Source organism: Pogoniulus pusillus, chromosome 29, assembly GCF_015220805.1.
Source record: "Pogoniulus pusillus isolate bPogPus1 chromosome 29, bPogPus1.pri, whole genome shotgun sequence".
Lineage (NCBI taxonomy): Eukaryota > Metazoa > Chordata > Aves > Piciformes > Lybiidae > Pogoniulus > Pogoniulus pusillus.
This window is the reverse complement of record NC_087292.1, coordinates 16,567,187-16,589,111: the sequence shown is the minus strand read 5'-3', so window position 1 is coordinate 16,589,111 and position 21,925 is coordinate 16,567,187. Positions and strand designations below refer to the sequence as shown.

Genomic DNA, 21,925 nt, shown 5'->3' with positions numbered 1-21,925 from the left:
AGGGAAGGAAGGAGCGAGCGGACAGGCAGCTGGTCCCGGGGGTGGCATGGGGTGGGCAAAGCAAGTCCAGCCCGGAGAATGGGATGGGGAGGGATGAGGAGAGAGGGCAGCCTAGGAAATGGGACTGGAAAAGGAGGAATGAGGAGAAAGGCAAACTGGTCCCATGGGATGGGATAGGATCGTCGTAGAATCCTGGAATGTCAGGGGCTGGAAGGGACCTCAGAAGCTCATCTGGTCCAGCTCCCCTGCCACTGCAGGAGCACCGGGAGCAGATCACCCATCCAGACGGCTCTTGAGTATCTCCAGGGAGGGAGACTCCACACCCGGATTAGGATAGGGTAGGACAGGACGGGCAAGGCAGCCCGACCCAGGGCGCGGGGTGAGCAGGGTGGGCAGCCGGTGCCGGTGGATGGGAGCAGGAGGGAGAGAGGGCAGGCAGCAGACTTCGAGGATGGGCTAGGGAGGGGATGCGGAAGAAGAGGAGGGCGGGTGGCCTGTCCCAGGAAATGAGATGTAACGGGACGATTCCCACTCCCACCCCCTGCCAACGCCTATGGGCGTCCGGGATATGATCCAAACCTTCTGCCCGTCTCTATAAGGCTGCTGGAGACCCCGGGCTGGGGACAGCTGCCAGGGGCAGGACGGGTGCAAAGCACAGGACAAGCCTCAGCCTCCCCCCAGCGCCCCTCGCTTGCTCCTTACCTCTCTTTCTCTTTCAAGCTGGACGCCTGCATCGCGTCGCTGCTGCCGAGAGAGGCTCCAGCCCGGCTCAGCACCACGTTCAGCACCAGCCTCGGAGGGACCTTCTCCGTCTCCTCAGGTTTCGGATCGTGGCGCTGGGAAGCCCTCGGTGCTATGCTTCCCTGCCACATGCTGAGGTCGAGGCACCCGTCTGAGGTAAGGTGCCCCCTGGGCACACGTACTCTGAACAGGGTAAGCAGGGCTCTGGCATCCTCTGGTGTTACCCAGAGGGTCTGGGCTGCCGAAGACCTTTTGGGCTTCCGTGGAGCACGTTCGGTGTTTGCTGGCTTGGAAAACTCCTCTGCTGCTACGTGACCTGCAAAGGTCTCACCCCAGTTGCCGGGGACCTGACTGGGATGAAAGGAAGAGGAGGAGGAGGAAGAGGATGTGATGGAACTGCTCTTAGTGCTGAAAGACGGAGATGGGGCTGGGAAGGCAGTAGGAGGAGGTGCTGAGGTGCAGGGTTGGCGGAGGATGCTTTGTCTCCTGGGAGGGCGATGGGAGAGGTGGCTGGTCCCCAGTGCCACCCTTGTGTCACCCCTGGGGCTGAGGAGAGCCCGGGGTGGCAGAACTACAGCCCTTGTGTCACCCCTGGGGCTGAGGAGAGCCCGGGGTGGCAGAAGTGCCACCCTTGCGCCACCCCTGGGGCTGAGGAGAGCCCGGGGTGGCAGAACGATTCCTTGCCTCCGGCGCAGCGAGGGGTCCTGTAACACAGCCGTGCCAGGAGGGCACCGTGGGCTGCCAGGCTGCCTCTGCAGCCGCCTTTGCGCCTCCTGCCTCCACCCCAGACCGGACTGAGGGCTCTTTCGTGCTGTCTCTGCTGCAGTGGATGTTCGTCGCTCTCCTCCTCGCCCTGGCCGAGCTCAGCTGCAGTGCCCAGCCCACCTACCAGTGGAAGGATGCTGCGACTCAGGAGAAGCTGACCTGCCAGCAGTGCCCGCCGGGCACCTTCGTGGCACAGCACTGCAGCAGGGACAGGCAGACCGTGTGCCAGCCCTGCCCGGACCTGCACTACACTCAGTACTGGAACTACCTGGAGAAGTGCAGGTACTGCAACGTCATCTGCGAGGAGAAGCAGCTGGAGGTGCTGCAGTGCAATTCCACCCACAACCGCGTCTGCCAGTGCCAGGAGGGCTACTACTCGGAGATGGAGTTCTGCATCAGGCACTCCGAGTGCCCGCCGGGCTCTGGAGTAGAGAAGCTGGGTAAGGACACTGAGGGGCTGGAGAAGGTCCAGAGAAGGGCAAGGAATCTGGGGAAGGGTCTGCAGAACAGGGCTGGGGAGGGGCAGCTGGGGGTGTGCAGCCTGGAGCAGAGGAGGCTGAGGGCAGAGCTCATTGCTCCCTGCAGCTCCCTGAGAGGAGGCTGGAGCCAGGCAGGGGCTGGGCTCTGCTCCCGGGTATCAGGTGATAGAAGGAGAGGAAATGCCCAGGGCAGGGTTAGATGGGAGATGAGGAAAGTTCTTCATCCTACCAGAGTGGTCAGGGACTGGCACAGGCTGCCCATCCCGGGAGGTGTTGCAGACACCCTGTGGCCATGGCACTTTCGGACAAGGCTCAATGGCTATGGTGGTGTTGGGTTGAGGGCTGCAATGGGTGACCTTAGAGGGCTTTTCCAACCCAAACAGCTCTATAAGTACCTTCAGTGGGTGGCTTTGGCTCACGAGGCTCCTGCCACATCCCAGAATCTCCAGTGGAGCTCAAACTAAAAGTGAGATAGGGCAGGTGATGCTTGCCCACAGCCTGAGCTGCTCCCTCTTTGCTCCCCAGCACGCTGCCACCCTTGCTGGGGTGCAAAGCTGCTGCTGGCTTCTTTCCCAAGAGGGATCTCTTTGGGGCTTGACTCCTTTTGTGCTTTGAGATTCCCCCAGTGGCAGGCTTGGGTGGGACACAGCAGCCCTGGCTCCTGCCTTCACTGGCTGTGACTGGCAGAGCTGCTCCCTGGAGCTGCAGCTCACCCTGCCCAGGCTGCAGGCGGCTGGGAAGGTCCAAGCAGCTCCTGCTGCTCTGCCAAGCAGCTCCTGCTGCTCTGCCAAGCAGCTCCTGCTGCTCTGCCAAGCTTCCCTTTTCCTCGAGGCAGGGAGCTGGGAACTGGGCTGAAAAGGGCTGTCAGTGGTGCAAGGGCAGAGCTGGTGAGCTGGGGGGCTTGGGCTTGCTGAGTATTTGGGGGGGCTTGCGTCCCAAACACCACCCTGATGCATGGGCAAGCAGCCAGCCTGGTTTGCACTCATGGCTGGGGGAGATTCCCGAGTCCAGGGCTCCATCCCTGCTGGGATGTCAGAGAACCACAGAACTGCTTCAGCTGGAGAAGAGCTCTGAGACCACTGAGCCCAACCATTGCCCAAACACTGCTATGGGCACCAAGCCAAGCCCCAGGGTGCCAGGCCAGCCACAGGGGGTGGGAAGGGCTTTCCCCCCCCACTGTTTTCCATTACCAGGTTGCCCCTTACCCAGCAGGCACTACAGCTGAGTAGGACTCTCTGGGATCCTGCAGGCACCACAGCTGGGCAGGGCTCTCTAGAATCCTGCAGGCACCACAGCTGGGCAGGATTCTCTGGGATCCTGTGGGCACCACAGCTGGGTTGGGATCCTGTGGGCACCACAGCTGGGCAGGACTCTCTGGGATCCTGCAGGCACCACAGCTGGGCAGGACTCTCTGGGATCCTGCAGGCACCACAGCTGGGCAGGACTCTCTGGGATCCTGCAGGCACCACAGCTGGGCAGGACTCTCTGGGATCCTGTGGGCACCACAGCTGGGCAGGACTCTCTGGGATCCTGTGGGCACCACAGCTGGGCAGGACTCTCTGGGATCCTGCGGGCACCACAGCTGGGCAGGACTCTCTGGGATCCTGCAGGCACCACAGCTGGGCAGGACTCTCTGGGATCCTGTGGGCACCACAGCTGGGCAGGACTCTCTGGGATCCTGCAGGCACCACAGCTGGGCAGGACTCTCTGGGATCCTGCGGGCACCACAGCTGGGCAGGACTCTCTGGGATCCTGCAGGCACCACAGCTGGGCAGGGCTCTCTGGGATCCTGTGGGCACCGCAGCTGGGCAGGACTCTCTGGGATCCTGCAGGCACCACAGCTGGGCAGGACTCTCTGGGATCCTGTGGGCACCGCAGCTGGGCAGGGCTCTCTGGGATCCTGCGGGCACCACAGCTGGCAGGACTCTCTGGGATCCTGTGGGCACCACAGCTGGGCAGGACTCTCTGGGATCCTGTGGGCACCACAGCTGGGCAGGGCTCTCTGGGATCCTGCGGGCACCACAGCTGGGCAGGACAGAGCAGCATGGGCAAAGCCAGCAGCTTCTTGCTTCACGCTTTGAAGGGTGGAGGCTTTGAAGCCCTCCCCTGCAGAGCACGGCAGAGCTCCGAGTTCCCAGGCCAGACCAGACAGACTCCTGCTGGCTTCAGCTGCTGGCTGCAGCCTGGGTGGGAACTGCAGCGCAGCTTTCACCGCCTCAGCAGCTTTTACTTCCACTGAGCTGGCAGCCTCCCGGCCCTGCTGCGATCAAAGGGCTGCTCTGGCACCACAGCTGTGCTCTCCTGCTCCGGAGCTGCCCTTTCCAGATGCAGCTGGGATGTGCCCCATGGGTGCCAGGTGCTTCGGTGCAGAGATGGTTGGGCAGGAGCTGCTGTTTGCCCTGCAAGGGGACCCCTGCTTGCCAGGGCAGACACAGCCCAAGGCCACTTCCAAACTGTCACCCTCCTGCTTGTCCTGGTTTTGTTCTTCCCCTGGGATCTGAGAAATGCTCAGCAGGAGCTGTGGGAGGCAAGAGTCTGGGCTCAGGCTCTTGTCAGTGGTGCCCAGGGCCAGGCCAAGGGGCAGAGGGCACAAACTGGAAGCCAGGAGGTTCCCTGAGGAGAAACCTGCTTGGTGTGAGGGTGCAGAGCCCTGGAGCAGGCTGCCCAGAGAGGTTGTGGAGTCTCTTTGTGTGCAGAGCCTCCAAGCCCAGCTGGGCAGTGTGCTGCTGGGCAAGCTGCTGGGGGTGCCCTGCTTTGGCAGGGGGTTGGAGTGGATGATCTCCAGAGGTCCCTCCCAAGCCCTCCACGTGGGCACTGGAGGACCCTGTGGATGGTGTCTGCCACTCTCTGCTCTGCCAGCAGCTCCTGCTGCCTTGCCAGTCGGTGTCCCTGCTCTGACAGCTCCCTCCTCTCCCCATGCACAGGTACCCCCTTCGAGAACACCCAGTGCCACGTCTGCCCCCGGGGCTTCTTCTCTGCCTCCTCCTCCAGCACCCAGCCGTGCCAGCCCCACCAGGACTGTGAGCAGCAGGGCATGGTGACCAACGTGCAGGGCAACCAGTACCACGACACCCTCTGCACCTCCTGCAGGCTGGACAGAAGGAACAGCTCCCAGGGACCAGGTGAGCTGGGGGGAGGCTGGGGACGGGTCAGGACCACGATACTGTCAGGGCCACAGTGAAGGTTTGGTTGATTTCTTCCTACTCAGATGCAAAATCAGAGAATGCATCGGGTTGGAAGGGACCTCCCGAGGGCACTTTGACCCTGAAGGCAGCAGAGAGCCCCAAGCAGATCAGGCTGCTCTTGGAAGGGACTCCCCAAGGGCACCTTGTCTGACCCTGCAGGCAGCAGAGAGCCCCAGGCAGATCAGGCTGCTCTTGGAAGGGACTCCTCAAAGGCACCTTGTCTGACCCTGCAGGCAGCAGAGAGCCCCAAGCAGATCAGGCTGCTCTTGGAAGGGGCTCCCCAAGGGCACCTTGTCTGACCCTGCAGGCAGCAGAGAGCCCCAGGCAGATCAGGCTGCTCTTGGAAAGGACTCCCCAAGGGCACCTTGTCTGACCCTGCAGGCAGCAGAGAGCCCCAAGCAGATCAGGCTGCTCTTGGAAGGGACTCCCCAAGGGCACTTTGACCCTGCAGGCAGCAGAGAGCCCCAAGCAGATCAGGCTGCTCTTGGAAGGGACTCCCCAAGGGCACCTTGTCTGACCCTGCAGGCAGCAGAGAGCCCCAAGCAGATCAGGCTGCACTTGGAAGGGACTCCCCAAGGGCACTTTGACCCTGCAGGCAGCAGAGAGCCCCAAGCAGATCAGGCTGCCCAGGGCCACAGCAAGGCTGACCTTGAGTGGCTCCAGGGACGAAGCCTCCACCACATCCCCAGGGCAGCCTGTGGCAGTGTTCCACCACCCTCCCTGTGCACAGCTTCCTCCTAATGCCCAACTAAACCTGCCCTGCTCCAGCTTCAAGCCATTGCCCTCTGAGGTGAAGTAGCTGCTACAACCTCGGAGAACTCCCTGGTGGGAGGTCTCTGCCCTCCTCCTCTCCGAGCAGCTCCTGGAGCACCAGAGCAGGCTGCAGGGCTCAGCCAGAGCCCATGCAGGTGCTTTGCTCAGCCAGAACAAAGAGCTGGCAGTGAAATCCTGCCAGTTCCTACCAGGAACTAGGATGAGTGGGAATGTTGGGGCACAAGGAGGGGGTTTGGCAGGCGTGGGGCTGTCACTGATAAGGGCTGGCTGTGGGTGCTGTTATCAGTGGTCTCTGGAGGGCTGAGTCACCCAGCAGGGCTCCTGATCTGCCACCCCTGCTCACTTCTCAGCTTTCAGCCTGGTTTCCAGGAAGCTTTGCTGCTGCTGCTGCTGCTGCTGCTGCAACCTTGTCCCGTGCAGGTTGGATGCAGCAGAGTCCAAGGTTCAGCAGAGCTGAGCCAAGGGAGGAGCATGGCCTGCTAGGTGGAAACAAAAAGGAGAGCTCTGGTGCCAGCTGCCAGCGTGGTGCTGCAGGTGGAGTGCTGAGGGAGCAGCCACCAGGCACAGTCAGAGCATTCAGGTTGGAAAGGACCTTCAGAAGGATCTGGTCCAACCTTCCTAGGGCAAAGGAGAGAGGGAGGGCAAGGGACTGGCTGCAGGGATGCTTTGTGCCATGAATCCCAGCAAGTGAGGGGCTGGGAAGGGGACTGAAAGCAGCTCCAGGTCTGATGTTGGTGGAGGTGAAATCAGGAAGCTGTTTTGAACCACCTGAGTGGTCCCAGGTGTCCCAAGACACATGGGAGGTCAATTCAGGTGAGCTTATGCAGTGACCCTCAGCCTCCAAAGGCATTCAGTCCTGGAGCCACAGCCCAGGCTGGCAGGGGCTCATCTGCTCCAACCTTTCATGGCAAGGGAGCCTGGAGGAGATTATCCAGAACCATGTCCTGAAAGCCTCCTGGGATGGCAACTCCACCACCTCCCAGGATAAAATCCTTCCTCCCTGCAGCTGAGGGCTGATAGAAGAGCTCTGCTGAAGGCTTCTCCTCCCTGGTGGCAGAGCAGGGAGGCTGTGTGTGAGAGGACCTTCTGCCTTTCCACCCCCTGCCAGCACCACCAGCATGGGGCATTTCTCCTGCCAAAGCCTGAGCTGCACCCTGAGCAGCTTCCCAGCAGCATGATCCCCCTGGAGACAGGAGGAGGGAGAGGTGGAAAGCTCTGCAAGCAGTGGGCTGTGGTGCCAGGGATGGGAGGAGGAGGTCAGGGCAGGGCTGCACCTGCAGCAGCCCCCACAGCCAGAGCAGCCTCCTGGGAGGCTCCCATGGGAGCTGAGGAGTGGCTCTCACCCTGCTTCGTCAGGAGGAGGAACTGCTTTGGTGTGAGGGTGCAGAGCCCTGGAGCAGGCTGCCCAGAGAGGTTCATAGACCCAACCAGGCTGGAAGAGACCTCCAGGATCATCCTAGCCCTATCCAGTCAACTAGAGTCTCCTTCTCTGCAATCATCCCACCCCCACCTGCCTGTGGGTGCCCTGCTTTGGCACAGGGGGGGTTGGACTGGATCATCCCCAGAGGTCCCTTCCACCCTCACCATGCTGGGACCCTGTGACTCGAGCCCAGGAGGCACCTGCCCTGTTCCCTGCTGCCAGGGAGCAATCCCACCTCACCCCCAGGGCACTGCAGGGGCAGAATCTGGGTGAGGAAGCTCAACCCACCCCACTCCAACCAGCAGAACCATTCCTAGCTTATGAGGTCAGGAATCTGAATTAGTCTTTCCTTGATTGAGTAATGATTTGGCCTTGATCTCCTGGAAAAAAAGCCTCTCAGATTCCATTCTTCAGGCTGGAATTTTAGCAGCACTTCAGCCAACTGGGACAACATCTGCCCAAAAGTCCCTGGCTGGGGCTGTGTGTGGAGCATGTCCTGTCCTGAGGTACCCAAATCTGCCCAGGGGAACAGGAACTTCCAGGAAGAGCAATGCCCTGGGTAAACAGTTCCTGCAGCTGCTCCAGGCTGGAGTGTCCCTCTGCCCCTGCTGCCTGCTGGGGAGGAGCATGCCAAAGGTCTCTCCACCTTCTCCCAAAGGACAGGAGGCTCTAGGTGGTGTTTCCTGACTCCCCTCTATAGGATGGGCAGTCTGGGAAATCCAAGCTCAGCAGGGTTGGATCCAGCATTCCAGGGTAGAGCTGGGATCTGGCCACTGTATGGCCACTTAGTGATGTCCTTATAGTGCTCTTCTCCTCCTTCTCCCTTCCAGCCTCACTTCTTCCACCAGTGAGGGCTCCTTCTGACCCTCTGGTCCCATCCCACACCTGCTGGCACAGAATCAGAGTGAACAGCTTGGAAGGGAGCTCCAAAGGTTGTCTTGTCCAACAGCCCTGCACTCAGCAGGCTCAGAGCAGGCTGTTCAGGACCACATCAAGTTTGATCTTGAATGTCTCCAGGGAGGGGGCCTCCCCCACATCCCAGGGCAACCTGTTCCAGTGTTCCACCACCTTCACTGGGCAGAACTTGCTCCTGCTGTCCATCCTAAACCTGCCCTGCTCCAGTTTCAAACCCTTGCCCCATGTTCTCCCACCCCAAGCCCTTCTGAACAGTCCCTCCTGTAGGTCCCCTTCAGATATTGAAATGCAGCTCTAAGATCTCCCTGGAGCCTCCTCTTCTCCAGGCTGTCTCCATAGCAGAGGTTCTCCAGCCCTCTGCTCATCTTTGTGGCTTCCTCTGGACCCTCCCCAGCAGCTCCATGTCCCTCTTGTGTTGGGAGCCCCAGAGCTGGTTGCAGTGCACTTGCCCTTGGCTTAGGCAGGAGCTGCTGTGTCCTCAGGCAGGGACTCTGCCTGGCATCCACCTGCATGGGCAGAGCTGGGCAGCTGGTCCCCAGCTCGTGGCTGTGGGTGTCCGTGGCTGTGAGAGCTCAGCCTGGAAGGAGGATTGTGAGGAAGAGGCTTCCCAGCAGGTTCACTGGGCTGGAGAGCAGTGCCCAGGTGAGGACAGTGTCACAGGCTGGGTGGGGACCTTCCGAGCTCATCCAGTGCAACCCCCTGCAGCCAGCATGGAGAGGAGAAGGCTCCCTGGGGACCTTCTTGTGGCCTTGCAGGATCTGAAGGGGGCTGCAAGAAAGCTGGGGAAGGACTTTTGAGGCTGTCAGGTAGGGACAGGACTGGGGGGAGTGGAACCAAGCTGGAAATGGGGAGATTCAGAGTGGATGTTAGGAGGAAGTTGTTGAGCAGGAGAGTGGTGAGAGCCTGGCAGGGGTTGCCCAGGGAGGTGGTGGCAGCCTCATGGCTGGAGGTGTTTGAGGCCAGGCTGGCTGAGGCTGTGTGCAGCCTGCTCTAGGGTAGGGTGTCCCTGGGCATGGCAGGGGGGTTGGGACTGGCTGCTCCTTGTGGTCCCTCCCAACCCTGCCTGATTCTATCATCTGCCACTAGGGCAGGTTGCTCAGAGCCCCAAACAACCTGACCTGCAGTGGTGCCAGGGAGGGGACAGCTCCCACCCCTCTGGGCTGCTGTGCCACAGGCTCCTTCCTTCTAACCTCTGGGTGGGCTTTTCTCCCCCCAGCCCTAGGAGATGACACCTGCAAGCAAGCCATGATAGACTTTGTGGCCTACCAGAACATCTCCTTCAGGAAGCTGCGGCGCCTGCAGCAGATCCTGGAGGGCTCTCCCAGGAAGCAAACACCTGGCAGCAAAGCAGCCATGCAGGAGAAGTTCAGGACTTTCCTCACCCGCCTCAAGCAAGACCACTACGAGGTGATCAGGGAGCTGCTGGAGGCTCTGAGGATCACCAAGCTGCACTCCATCGAGGAGAAGGTCCGGGAGCGCTTCCAGCTCTACTGAGGACTGGACTCTCTGGGGAGGCTTTGGGGGTGGATTGGTTTTTAGGGGGGGGTCGTTTTGTTTTGTTTTGTTTTGTTTTCTCCTGTGGCTTCCTTTTAATTTATTCATCTTCCCACACCTCACTTGAAAGGCAGCCCTGAGAGAGAAGCCATGGGGCAAGTTGAACCCCATGGTGGCAAGTTGAACCCCATGGTGGCAGCCTGCAGCGGGTTCGGTTCTGCCTGGGGGAGGGTTTCTGCTCCAGGGTGGGATTCCATGAGCCTCCTTCCACATCCTGCTGCTGCCAAAGGCCAGTGAAGCTCCTGGCAGCTCTTTCTGTGCCAGTAGCTGCTCCTCCAGCACTCAGCAGTGGTCTACATTTCAGCAGAGGAGGACCAAGTGGCCAGGAGCATCTCTCTCTTGGGCAGGAACCGAGCTCCTCCTTTACGGCACAGCTTGGAGCTGCTTGGGTTTGGTTCTTGGAGGGGTTCTTGGTTTGGGGAGGAGTTTGAGTTAGTGGAGGGGTTTTGGTTGGTTCCTGGAGGGTGTTTGGTGGCTGGAGGTGATTTAGTTCCTGGAGGGTGTTGGGTTCCTGGAGAGGTTTTGGGTTCCTGGAGAGGTGTTGGGTTCCTGGAGAGGTTTTTTGGTTCCTGGAGGGGTATTTGATTCTTGAAGAGGGGTTTGGTGTTCATGGAAGGGGTTTGGTGTTCATGGAAAGGGTTTGGTGTTCTTGGAAAGGGTTTGGTGTTCTTGGAAAGGGTTTGCTCTTCATGGAAGGGGTTTGGTGTTCATGGAAGGCTTTTGAGTCATGAAGGTTTTGTTCCTAGAGGGATGTTTGGTTCCTGGAGGGGTGTTGGTAATTAGAAGGGGTTTGGCTCATGGAAGAGGTTTGGTGTTCCTGGAGGGATGTTTGTTTCCTGGAGGGATGTTTGTTTCCTGGAGAGGGATGTTTGTTTCCTGGAGGGGGAGTTTGTTTCCTGGAGGGGGATGTTTGTTTCCTGGAGGGGGAGTTTGTTTCCTGAAGGGGATGTTTGTTTCCTGGAGGGGATGTTTGGTTCCTGGAGGGGGATGTTTGGTTCCTGGAGGGGATGTTTGGTTCCTGGAGGGGGATGTTTGTTTCCTGGAGGGGATGTTTGGTTCCTGGAGGGGGATGTTTGGTTCCTGGAGGGGATGTTTGGTTCCTGGAGGAGATGTTTGTTTCCTGGAGGGGGATGTTTGTTTCCTGGAGGGGGATGTTTGTTTCCTGGAGGGGATGTTTGGTTCCTGGAAGGGATGTTTGGTTCCTGGAGGGATGTTTGGTTCCTGGAGGGGATGTTTGGTTCCTGGAGGGGGATGTTTGTTTCCTGGAGGGGGATGTTTGTTTCCTGGAGGGGATGTTTGGTTCCTGGAGGGGGATGTTTGGTTCCTGGAGGGATGTTTGTTCCTGGAGGGGGATGTTTGGTTCCTGGAAGGGGTTTGGTGTCCATGGAGGGCTTTTGGGTCATGAAGAGTTTGACCCCTGGAGGGCTTTGTGTGGCTGGAGAGTCTGGGGTTCGTTTGCAGCACTTCCCAGGCAGGATTGGTTGGTGCCTGTCTGTCCTGCTCTGTTCTGCTGCCGAGGGACAGGCTGGGTGCAGGCTGACTGCAGAGTCTCTGCTGCAGCTGGTTTCACATTTCCTGCTGAGCTGCCTGGTTTCATACCTTGTGTGCAAGATGTTTTTTAGCTAAAGAAACCAAAGACCTATTTTATTGTACAATCCTCTGCCACCAGAGTCCTTTCCTCGTCTCATTAGGAGGGGAAGAAGCAGCAGCAGCAGCAGTGTGGTGAGCCCCAGAACATCACCTGCTGACTCTGACCGACCTTGACCACTTCCCACCCACGCTTCACCCATGATCACCCAGCAGCAGCCACCCAGGGGCCCAGCAGCAGCCACCCAGGGGCCCAGCAGCAGCCACCCAGGGGCCCAGCAGCTCACCAGCACCAGCTCTGTGAGCCACAAAGGCTGCCTGGGCAAGGGCTGCAGCCTGCCTGCTGTGGGATCTGCCACTGGGGTGAAGCTCAAGTCCCCTGGGTCAAGCCAGCTGTGCCAACCTGAGCTCCAGCTCTGCCACCAGATGCTGTGGCAAGCAGGGAGGTGCTGAATTGGTCAAGAGCTGTGCCTCAGGCCACTTGTGCTGACTGCAGGGAGGGGTTTTGTAAGCCTTGCAGGTGTCACTTAGGCAAGTCAAGCAGAGTCACCTTCCAGCCCACAGTGATAGTGGCATAGAGCTGGCATCTCCTGCTCTGAGGGACTGAGGCTTTTCTGGAGCTCTTCTTCAGCTGAGTGGTTGCCAGCAATAGTTTGTGCCTGAAAGAGGAACATTTTCCCTCAGCCAGGAGCTGGTGGAAGTGCCCTGAGGCATGAGCAGGGTGGAAGAGCTCCCAGGCAAGCAGGGGCAGCAGGGACTGTCGCCTCCTGGCTGCCCACAGGCACAGCCTGGGCTCCTCCAGCTCCTCCAGCTGCCATGGCAAATTGTCCATCCGTGCAGGCTGATCCTGGGGGCAGCTCTGCTTTCCTCCCTGCTCCAGAGCTCTGGAGCCCTGGGATGGCAGCTGCCAGCTGCCTGGAGCTGGGCTGTGTAAGCTGGAGGGCTCAGGCTTGCAGCTGAGGGTCCCAGACCTGCAGCTGGAGGGCTCAGACTTTCAAGCTGTGCACAGCAGCTGTGCCACTGGGGACCCCAAACTTTTAGCTGGAGCCCCCAGACTTGCAACCAGAAACAGCAAATGTGCAGCTGGAGGGCTCAGACTTGCAAGGGAGGAGCTGAGACTTGCAGCTGGAGAGGCCTGGGCTCGCAGCTGGGGAGCTCAGATGTGCCACTGGGGATCCCAAACGTGCAGCTGAAGCCCCCCAGACTTGCAGCCACCTGAGCCATGTGTGTGACACACCTGAGCCATGTGTGCCATACCTGAGCCATGTGTGTGACACACCTGAGCCATGTGTGCCATACCTGAGCCATGTGCAAGACACCTAAGCTGTGCCACCTGAGCCATGTGGGACACCTGAGCCGTGTGTGTGCCACCTGAGCCGTGTGTGCCACCTGAGCCGTGTGTGTGCCACACCTGAGCCGTGTGTGTGCCACCTGAGCCATGTGCAAGGCACCTGAGCTGTGCCACCTGAGCCGTGTGTGTGCCACCTGAGCCATGTGGGACACCTGAGCCGTGTGTGGGACACCTGAGCCGTGTGTGTGCCACCTGAGCCATGTGTGCCACACCTGAGCCATGTGTGTGCCACCTGAGCCATGTGTGTGCCACCTGAGCCGTGTGTGTGCCACACCTGAGCCATGTGTGTGCCACACCTGAGCCGTGTGTGCCACCTGAGCCATGTGTGTGCCACACCTAAGCCATGTGTGTGCCACCTGAGCCATGTGGGACACCTGAGATGTGTGTGGGACACCTGAGCCTTGTGCAGGACACCTGAGCTGTGCCACCTGAGCCACGTGTGCCAGCTGAGCAGTGGGTTACTCCAGCGTGCCAGCTGCAGGATGAGACAGGCTGCTGCTGCTGCTGGCTGCCGAGCCCCACCAAGTCCCCTTCGGCAGGAGCTGACTTGCTCCCGACGGGCAGAGCCGGGACACGTCGTGTCACAGCACACCGAGGGCAGCGGGTGTGGTGCCAGCCCCGTGCCAGAGGGGTGAGCAGGTGCTGAAGGTGGAGCTGGAGCCATCAGCGGGAGCTCTCCTGCCGCAGCTCTGGCACGCAGCACTCAGCATCCCGGGCGGAGGGGCAGGAAGCCTGGCAGGGAGATGCTCTCAGCTGGCCAAGCTTGGAGAAGAGGAGGCTGAAGGTTGAAAGGAGGCTGGTGCCAGCTGAGGGGGTTGGGGCTCTCCTGCCAAGGAGCAAGACACTGGCACAGGTTGAGGGTGAGTGAGACCCTGGCACAGGTTGCCCAGGGAGGTTGTGGAGCACAGAAGCACCCAATGTGATCGAAGATCACATTGGGTGCTTCTGTGCTCCACAACCTCCCTGGAGGTGCTGAGGCCCAGGTTGGAGGAGGCTTTAGTTCAAGCTGGGCTGGTGGGAACTGTTTGGCACTTCCAACCCAACCCACTGCAGGATTCTTTTGCTCTCGAAGGTCTTTTCCTCCCCTAGACCAAGTTTCTGTTGTCACCACGAAACCAGAGGAGGGGAATTCTGCAGGTATGCAGAAGGATGCCCAGGGGATGTGAGCAGAGCAGAGGCAGGATCCTGCCTGTGCAAGCAGCCTGCAGCCACCTTTGGCCCTGGGCTGACAAGCCAAGCTGCCAGACAAGTCACTTCCCTCTCTTGCCTCTGGATTTCCCCGTGCTTCTGTTTGGCTGGATGTGCTTCTTTGCCCTCTGCCCTCCTGGGGCACCGCCTTGGTGCTGCTGGCCTGAGCCCTCCAGACGAGGGCAGAGGACCTGGGGAGTGCCAACGACTGAACTTGGCTGAATTTGCCCCTCACTGGCACCAATTTGATCTCTTTTCTCCTTCTGGGGACAGGGATTGGGGTGGGGGTGGGTTTTGTTGCTTCCAGTTGCAGTACCCCCTGAGCTGCAAGCTGAGAGTTGTCCCCTCCCTGCTTGTGCCAGGTCTGCAGGCACCAACCATGGAATGGTTTAGAGTTGTCCCTCCCTGCTTGTGGCAGGTCTGTAGGCACCAACCATGGAATGGGTTAGAGTTGTCCCTCCCTGCTTGTGCCAGGTCTGTAGGCACCAACCATGGAATGGGTCAGAGTTGTCCCTCCCTGCTTGTGCCAGGCCTGCAGACCCCAAACTATGGAATGGGTTAGAGTTGTCCCTCCCTGCTTGTGCCAGGTCTGCAGACACCAAACCATGGAATGGGTTAGAGTTGTCCCTCCCTGCTTGTGCCAGGTCTGCAGGCACCAACCATGGAATGGGTTAGAGTTGTCCCTCCCTGCTTGTGCCAGGTCTGCAGACACCAACCATGGAATGGGTTAGAGTTGTCCCTTCCTGCTTGTGCCAGGTCTGCAGACACCAAACCATGCAATGGTTTAGAGTTGTCCCTCCCTGCTTGTGCCAGGTCTGCAGACACCAACCATGGAATGGGTTAGAGTTGTCCCTCCCTGCTTGTGCCAGCTCTGCAGGCACCAACCATGGAATGGGTTAGAGTTGTCCCTCCCTGCTTGTGCCAGGTCTGTAGGCACCAACCATGGAATGGGTCAGAGTTGTCCCTCCCTGCTTGTGCCAGGCCTGCAGACCCCAAACTATGGAATGGGTTAGAGTTGTCCCTCCCTGCTTGTGCCAGGTCTGCAGACACCAAACCATGGAATGGGTTAGAGTTGTCCCTCCCTGCTTGTGCCAGGTCTGCAGGCACCAACCATGGAATGGGTTAGAGTTGTCCCTCCCTGCTTGTGCCAGGTCTGCAGACACCAACCATGGAATGGGTTAGAGTTGTCCCTTCCTGCTTGTGCCAGGTCTGCAGACACCAAACCATGCAATGGTTTAGAGTTGTCCCTCCCTGCTTGTGCCAGGTCTGCAGGCACCAACCATGGAATGGGTTAGAGTTGTCCCTCCCTGCTTGTGCCAGGTCTGCAGACACCAACCATGGAATGGGTTAGAGTTGTCCCTCCCTGCTTGTGCCAGGTCTGCAGACACCAACCATGGAATGGGTTAGAGTTGTCCCTCCCTGCTTGTGCCAGGTCTGCAGACACCAAACCATGGAATGGGTTAGAGTTGTCCCTCCCTGCTTGTGCCAGCTCTGCAGACACCAAACTATGGAATGGGTTAGAGTTGTCCCTCCCTGCTTGTGCCAGCTCTGCAGACACCAAACTATGGAATGGGTTAGAGTTGTCCCTCCCTGCTTGTGCCAGGTCTGCAGACACCAAACCAGGGAATGGGTTAGAGTTGTCCCTCCCTGCTTGTGGCAGGTCTGCAGGCACCAATCATGCAATGGGTTAGAGTTGTCCCTCCCTGCTTGTGCCAGGTCTGCAGGCACCAACCATAGAATTGGTTAGGTTGGAAGAGACCTCAAAGCTCAGCCAGTTCCAACCTCCTGCCACGGGCAGGGACACCTCCCACCAGGCCCAGGCTGCTCAAGCTCTCATCCAAACGACAGGACCAAGTTCTGTGTGGTCTGCTCTAGGAGATCCTGCTCTGGCAGGGGGTTGGACTGGATGAGCTTTGGGGGTCCCTTCCAGCCCCTGACACTCTGTGATGCTGTGAGGCTCCTGCAGTGCAGGGGGCAGGTGCTGGCCCTCGTCCTGCCCCTGGCACCCCTGAGAAGAGTCTGGCTCCCCCCTCTTGAGCCCTGGCCTCTGAAGATCCTGGTGTGGGATGTTCAGGCTGCCTCCAGGGACAGGCTCCAATGTGGAGCCTCAGGCAGAAGCAGCTGCTCCTGTTCCTGCCTCTGCTTCCTGCTGTGCCACTGCTGATTTATTGGGCTGCTCTTGGGCTTCCCAGAAGTGAAGACATTGGAAGGGGCTGCCCAGGGAGGTGGTCGAGGCTCTGTTCCTGGAGGTGTTTGAGGCCAGGCTGGCTGAGGCTGTGGGCAGCCTGCTCTAGGGTAGGGTGTCCCTGCCTATGGCATGGGGGTTGGAACTGGCTGCTCCTTGTGGTCCCCTCCAACCCTGACTGATTCTGTGACAGGCTCCGATGTGGAGCCTCAGGCAGAAGCAGCTGCTCCTGTTCCTGCCTCTGCTTCCTGCTGTGCCACTGCTGATTTATTGGGCTGCTCTTGGGCTTCCCAGAACACAGGATCAAGGCTCACAGCACGTCAGGGGCTGGAAAGGACCCAAAGAGCTCATTGAGTCCAACCCCCCTGCCAGAGCAGGACCAACCAAGCTAGCTCAGGTCACAGAGCTCTTTGTTGAGGCAGCTTTGAAGAGCAGGAGCTGCCATTCCCCACCTCCTGACTCTGCAGCTGGAACAGCAGCAGGGCTGTGCCAAGCCCAAGCTCTCCTTTCGCCTGGTTTCGCCTGCTGCAGCCACCGCATCCCTCGGGACAGCCTGGGCTGTGATTCAGCTCCCAGCCACCCCCTGCCTGCCTGCCTGCACCAGGCCCACTCCCACAGCCTCTGCTGGGGCTGCCACAGCCTCTCCTCGTGGGGTGGAGATGAGCTGGCCAAGTTTCCACCACGCCGAGGGTGTGGGTGCAGGCTTGGCAGCTGCCCTCACTCCCTGCTGGCATCTTCAGGGGAGAGATGGCAGCCCAAGCGTGGTGCCCGGTGGCTGTGGGCACTGTGTGTGGTCCCACGGGGATAGAGAAGCTTTGCTGGTGGCAGAGGGGGAGGATCTGAGGGCTCAGGCTCTGCCCTGGTGACAGAAGAGCAGTGGGCAGAGGGCACGAGGGCCAGGCACAGCCGCGGCTGGCACCCAGGGGCTGGCCCTGGGTTCGTCCCAGCTGCTCTCCCCAGGGCTGCTCTCTGCAGCAGCAGTTCCTGGCGACAGCAAAGTCCTTGTTCCTCTCCCAGTGCTGCCCTCCCTTTCATTGGCTCCAGCATCACACAGCCACGGAGCAGCTGGGCGTGGAAGGGACCTCTGCTGGTGATGGAGTCCCACCCCCTCCCCTGCCAAGGCAGGGTCACCTAAGCAGGTTGCACAGGACAAGGGCCAGGTGGGGGTTGAATGATTTGAGAGGTGGAGGCTCCGTCAGCTCTCTGGGCAGCCTGTTGAGAGGTTCCTGGGTGGAGGAAGGGTTAAGTAGCTCCTTGGTGGATGGTAGGAAGCCAGGACCAGCACTGGGCAGGCAGGGAAGGAAGTGATCACTGCTGAGTGAGTGCTGGTGTGGAGCAGATGTGACTCTGAGGTGACCTTCTTGTGGCCTTTCAGTATTTGAAGGAAGCTACAGGAAAGCTGGGGAAGGACTTTTGAGGCTGTCAGGTAGGGACAGGACTGGGGGGAATGGAACCAAGCTGGAAATGGGGAGATTCAGAGTGGATGTTAGGAAGAAGTTGTTCAGCATGAGGGTGGTGAGAGCCTGGCAGGGGTTGCCCAGAGAGGTGGTGGAAGCCTCATCCCTGGAGGTGTTTCAGGCCAGGCTGGAGGAGGCTGTGGGCAGCCTGCTCTAGTGTGAGGTGTCCCTGGGCATGGCAGGGGGTTGGAAATGGCTGATCCTTGTGGTCCCTTCCAACCCTGCCTGATTCTATGATGCTGAGATTCTATGTTCCTCCAGCAGGGATTTGGGCTTGAGGAGAGGATGCTTCACCCCCTGCCTTCCTAAGCAAACACACAGAATCACAGCATGGGTTGGGTTGGAAGGGACCTCCAAAGGTCACCCAGTGCCACCTCCTGCAGCCAGCAGGGACATTCTCCCCTAGAGCAGCTTGCTCACAGCCTGCTCCAGCCTCACCTTGAACAGCTCCAGCCATGGGGCCTCAGCTCCCTCCCTCAGCAACCTGCTGCAGTGCTCCAGCAGCCTCCTGCTGCACAACTTGTTCCTCACCTCCACTCTCAAGCTGCTCTGCTCTCATTCCAAACCACTGCCCTGGTCCTGTCCCTGCAGCCCTTTGGGAGCAGTCCCTCTGCAGCCTGCTTGTAGCCCCTGCAGGTCCTGGCAGGCTGCTCTGAGCCCTGCCTGGAGCCTTCTCTCCTGCAGGCTGCACACCCCCAGCTCCCTCAGCCTGGCCTCATAGCAGAGCTGCTCCAACCCCTGAGCATTTCTGTGGTCTCCTCTGGACCCTCTCCATCAGGTCCATGTCCTTCCTGTGCTGAGGGCTCCAGAGCTGGATGCGGTGCTCCAGGTGAGGTCACAGCAGAGCATCTCCTGCCTCACCTTCACAAGGGCTTTTGACAGCAGATGACATCACAACCCTGGCAAAGGCAAGACTGTGGCAAAGGCAGCCTCAAAAAGCACTGTGGGAGGACACCACTGAGGGCATCATCATCTGGAAACCCGTTTGGAAAGGACAGCTTCAAGGCACAGCAGGGCAGACGTGAAGGGAGGAGGAGATTCCTGCCTCCAGGAAGTCACTTTGTGTTTTGAAACTGTCAGAGTCCCACAACTGCCTGGAACCCTCCAAACCTTCCTCCTTTTGCTTGTCTCCACTTGACAAGCACTTAGCTGATGGAAGAAGCTGAGGTCATTTGTTCCCTGTGACGCTCCACAATGGTCTCACTGCTTCCCCCAGATCTTATCTCACTGACTACAGAAACCAAAGGGGAAGAGGGGGAAAGAGAGAACTTTTTTCTGGCAGGAAAGCAACCAATTCTTTGTTTTCTGTCCTCAGGAAACTCAAGCAGCACTCCCTTCTGGCGTGCTGGGTGCCACAGGTGAGGGCTTGCCCTCCAAGCTGGCCAGGTGAAGCTGGAGGAGAGCAGCAACGCCTGGTAGCTGGGACCAGACCCTTCTTCAAGTGCTTCTGGATGTCAAAAGAAAGCTTTAAACTATGCCTTGAGACAGCAGTGGAAAGTCCCCAGCAGTGGCTAGGGAAGCAGCAAAACAACTCTGGAAAGGCTTTGAGAAGGCCAAGAAAGAAAAGCAAAGAGCAGTGCTGGAGCAAGTGCCAGAGATCCAGCAAATAAACCAGCCCTGGCTTCAGGTGGGACTTCCACCCTGCAGAGACATCCCAGTGTGGAGTACATCTGCTGCAGCTTGTGCTGCTGAGAGCCTGGCAGAGCCCAGAGCCCCTTCCCACCTCTCCACTGCCTCATCTCCTTAGAGCTGAGCCAAGCTTTGACAGGAGATGCTGAGATGCTGGAGCGTGTCCAGAGATGGACGATGAGTATGGTGAAGGCTCTTGTGATGAACAGCTGAGGGACCTGGGTTTGTTCAGCCTGGAGAAAAGGAAGCTGAGAAGAGACCTTACTCTCCACAGCTCCCTGTGAGGAGGCTGGAGCCAGGAAGGGACCAGTTTCCTCTCCCACAGAACAAGTGACAGAACCAGAAGAAATGGCTCCAAGTTGTGCCATGGGAGGTTGAAGCTGGACATGAGGAACATTTATTTTCCCCATAAGGGCTGTCAAGGTCTGGCCCAGGCTGAACAATCCCAATCCCTCAGCTGCTCCTCCCCAGCCCTGTTCTCCAGACCCTTTAGCAGTTTCCTTGCCCTTCTCTGGACCTGCTCCAGCCCCTCAGTGTCCTTCAGCCAGGATCAGGCAGCCCCAGCAGAACCTGCTGTGACTCAGTGACTCTCTTTTTGACCTGTGGGTCACGAAGTTGCCATTGGATGGCTGCCACTGCAAGTCACACAGCACTCAGAAGCATGACCAGCTGGGCTCCATGCTTCAGGAATGCTCTTGCCTCCTGCTGCTAACAGCTAATACGTGTTTGTGGTAGCAGGAACATTCCAGAGGGGTGAGAGAAGGTTGACCTTCTGCCAGCATTCTCATCAGCTATGGAGAAATAAGTGCCATGATTATTAGACACTCAGCTTTACCTCAGGGCTGGAGGAAAAGGTGAATTGGTTTCACCTTGGGAAGATTGAGGACCTCTGGAGAGGCTGTAAAGAGGCCTTGAGCGAGCCAAACCCATCTGTGACTGATTGAGGTTGAGCTGCTCTTGAAATGTCTTCACTCTGGTTGGAGATGTGGCAGGGGGAGGTCATTTGCAATGCAAAAGACTTTGAAATAGAAGTCTGCACTTCCTGGAAGGGCTGAAGGAAAGCACAAGGCTGAAACAGGACAAGCAGCAATGGATGGAAGCTGCAGTACAGGAGGTTGCAGCTCAGCACAAGGGGAATTGCTTTCCTGGAAGGGTCCCAGAGCCCTGGCACAGGCTGCCCAGAGAGGTTGTGGAGTCTCCTTCTCTGGAGCCTTTCCAGCCCTGCCTGGATGTGTTCCTGTGTGCCCTGAGCTGGATTGTGTGGTCCTGCTCTGGCAGGGGTTGGACTGGATGGGCTCTTTGTGTCCCTTCCAGCCCCTGACAGCTGTGAGCCTGTGAAACAGGACCAACTGTTGATTGAATTATTGATCCAAACACAATTATCAGCTATCAGCAGACTGACTTCAGACCATGCCAGTGGGAACAGCAGCTTGGTCTAGGGAGAAGTGTCCCTGCCCATGGCAGGGGGCTGGAACCAGATCACAGGATGTTAGGGGTTGGAAGGGACCTCCAGAGGTAATTGAGTCCAACCCCCCAGTGATGATCTCTGAGGTCCCTTCCACCCTGACCCATTCTGATGCTCTTTCAGTGGACCCTCTGCTCTGACTGCCATCCCTTCCTGGAGTGCTCTGCCATGGCACTTTGGTCCTGTTCCACTGCTCTGCAGCAGCAGAACAGACCTGCTGAGAGCCTGAAGCTGCCATAAAACCAGCAAGAGGAAGCCACCAGTGTCCCTGTGTAGCCAGCCAAAGCAGATGCAACCCCCCCCCCCAGCTGACTCAGCAGCACTGCCCTGTCTCTGTGCCTCACTTGAAGGAGCTGCTCAAGGCACAGGACCCAGGGGAGATCCAGGCTGTGCTGAACTCCTTCCTTGCAGTTCTGCTGCAGCATGGGGGATGCAGCAAAGCAAGCCAGCAGTTGCCATCTTCACCTGCCAGGCCTCCCCAGCGGGCAGGGAACCTTTCAACAGCATCAGGCACTTTATCTGCCAGGGTGGAAAAGTCTGAGTGTGAAGCTCCTTCCTCAGCAGCCTTTGGAAGCCAAGCAGCTGGCATCCATGTGCCCCATCACGTATCTGCTGCCCCTGCTCGCTCTGGGTGAGATCAGCCTCTCACTGACAGCAGCTGTGACTACCAGAGTGACTCAGTCCTGAGAACCTGGAACTGTGAAGTCAAAACTTCTGCTGTAATTGAAGCCTCCTGCTGATCTGTGCCACAAAGAAGCTCCATGCCTAGGAACCTGTGACAACAGCGACAGCCTTCAGCTCAGGAGGTTTTTTTCCTTCTTAGCTTCCTAGAGAAGAGGGAGAGGAAGAGATGGGAGGGTGTGGAAAGCTTGGAAAACCCCTGGTGTGCCATTAAAGGGCCTGTCCAGGTTACCTGGCTGGAGAGCTTTGTCTCAAACAAGGCACTTTTCTGCCCACCAGTCAGTTTCCTATCTTCAGTTTAACTGCCAGTGCCAACCCTGCCAACCGAAACAAGAGCCAGGCCTAAGGAGGTACTCTGGACCCATGGAGATATCCTGGACAAACTCAGGCTCTCAGAGGTGCCCAGGGGAGAGATTTCCCTTATCAGTGGCCCCACAGCAGTCAGCAGTTCTGTGTGCTCAAACCTCAGCCCTACCTCACATGCAGCACCCAGAGCAAATGACCTGCCAGAGATCCTCTCCACTCTCAGCTGCAAAGCGACCTGAGATG

At 58.8% G+C, this 21,925-nt stretch overlaps 1 protein-coding gene across 1 annotated transcript; it reads left to right on the top strand.

The window, feature by feature from the left end:
- The first annotated feature begins 726 nt into the window (after positions 1-726).
- Positions 727-9,833, top strand: TNFRSF6B (TNF receptor superfamily member 6b). Its single transcript, XM_064167511.1, has 4 exons — positions 727-897; positions 1,568-1,946; positions 4,910-5,107; positions 9,496-9,833. The coding sequence occupies exons 1-4, from the start codon at positions 856-858 to the stop codon at positions 9,771-9,773; spliced, it is 897 nt and encodes a 298-aa protein (XP_064023581.1). The 5' UTR covers positions 727-855; the 3' UTR covers positions 9,774-9,833.
- Positions 9,834-21,925: the final 12,092 nt, after the last annotated feature.

Coding starts and splice junctions, on each gene's coding strand:
- TNFRSF6B (XM_064167511.1), top strand. CDS start 856: ATGCTTCCCTGCCACATGCTGAGGTCGAGGCACCCGTCTGAG. Junction 898..1,567: donor GGTCGAGGCACCCGTCTGAG/GTAAGGTGCCCC, acceptor TCTCTGCTGCAG/TGGATGTTCGTCGCTCTCCT. Junction 1,947..4,909: donor CTCTGGAGTAGAGAAGCTGG/GTAAGGACACTG, acceptor CCCCATGCACAG/GTACCCCCTTCGAGAACACC.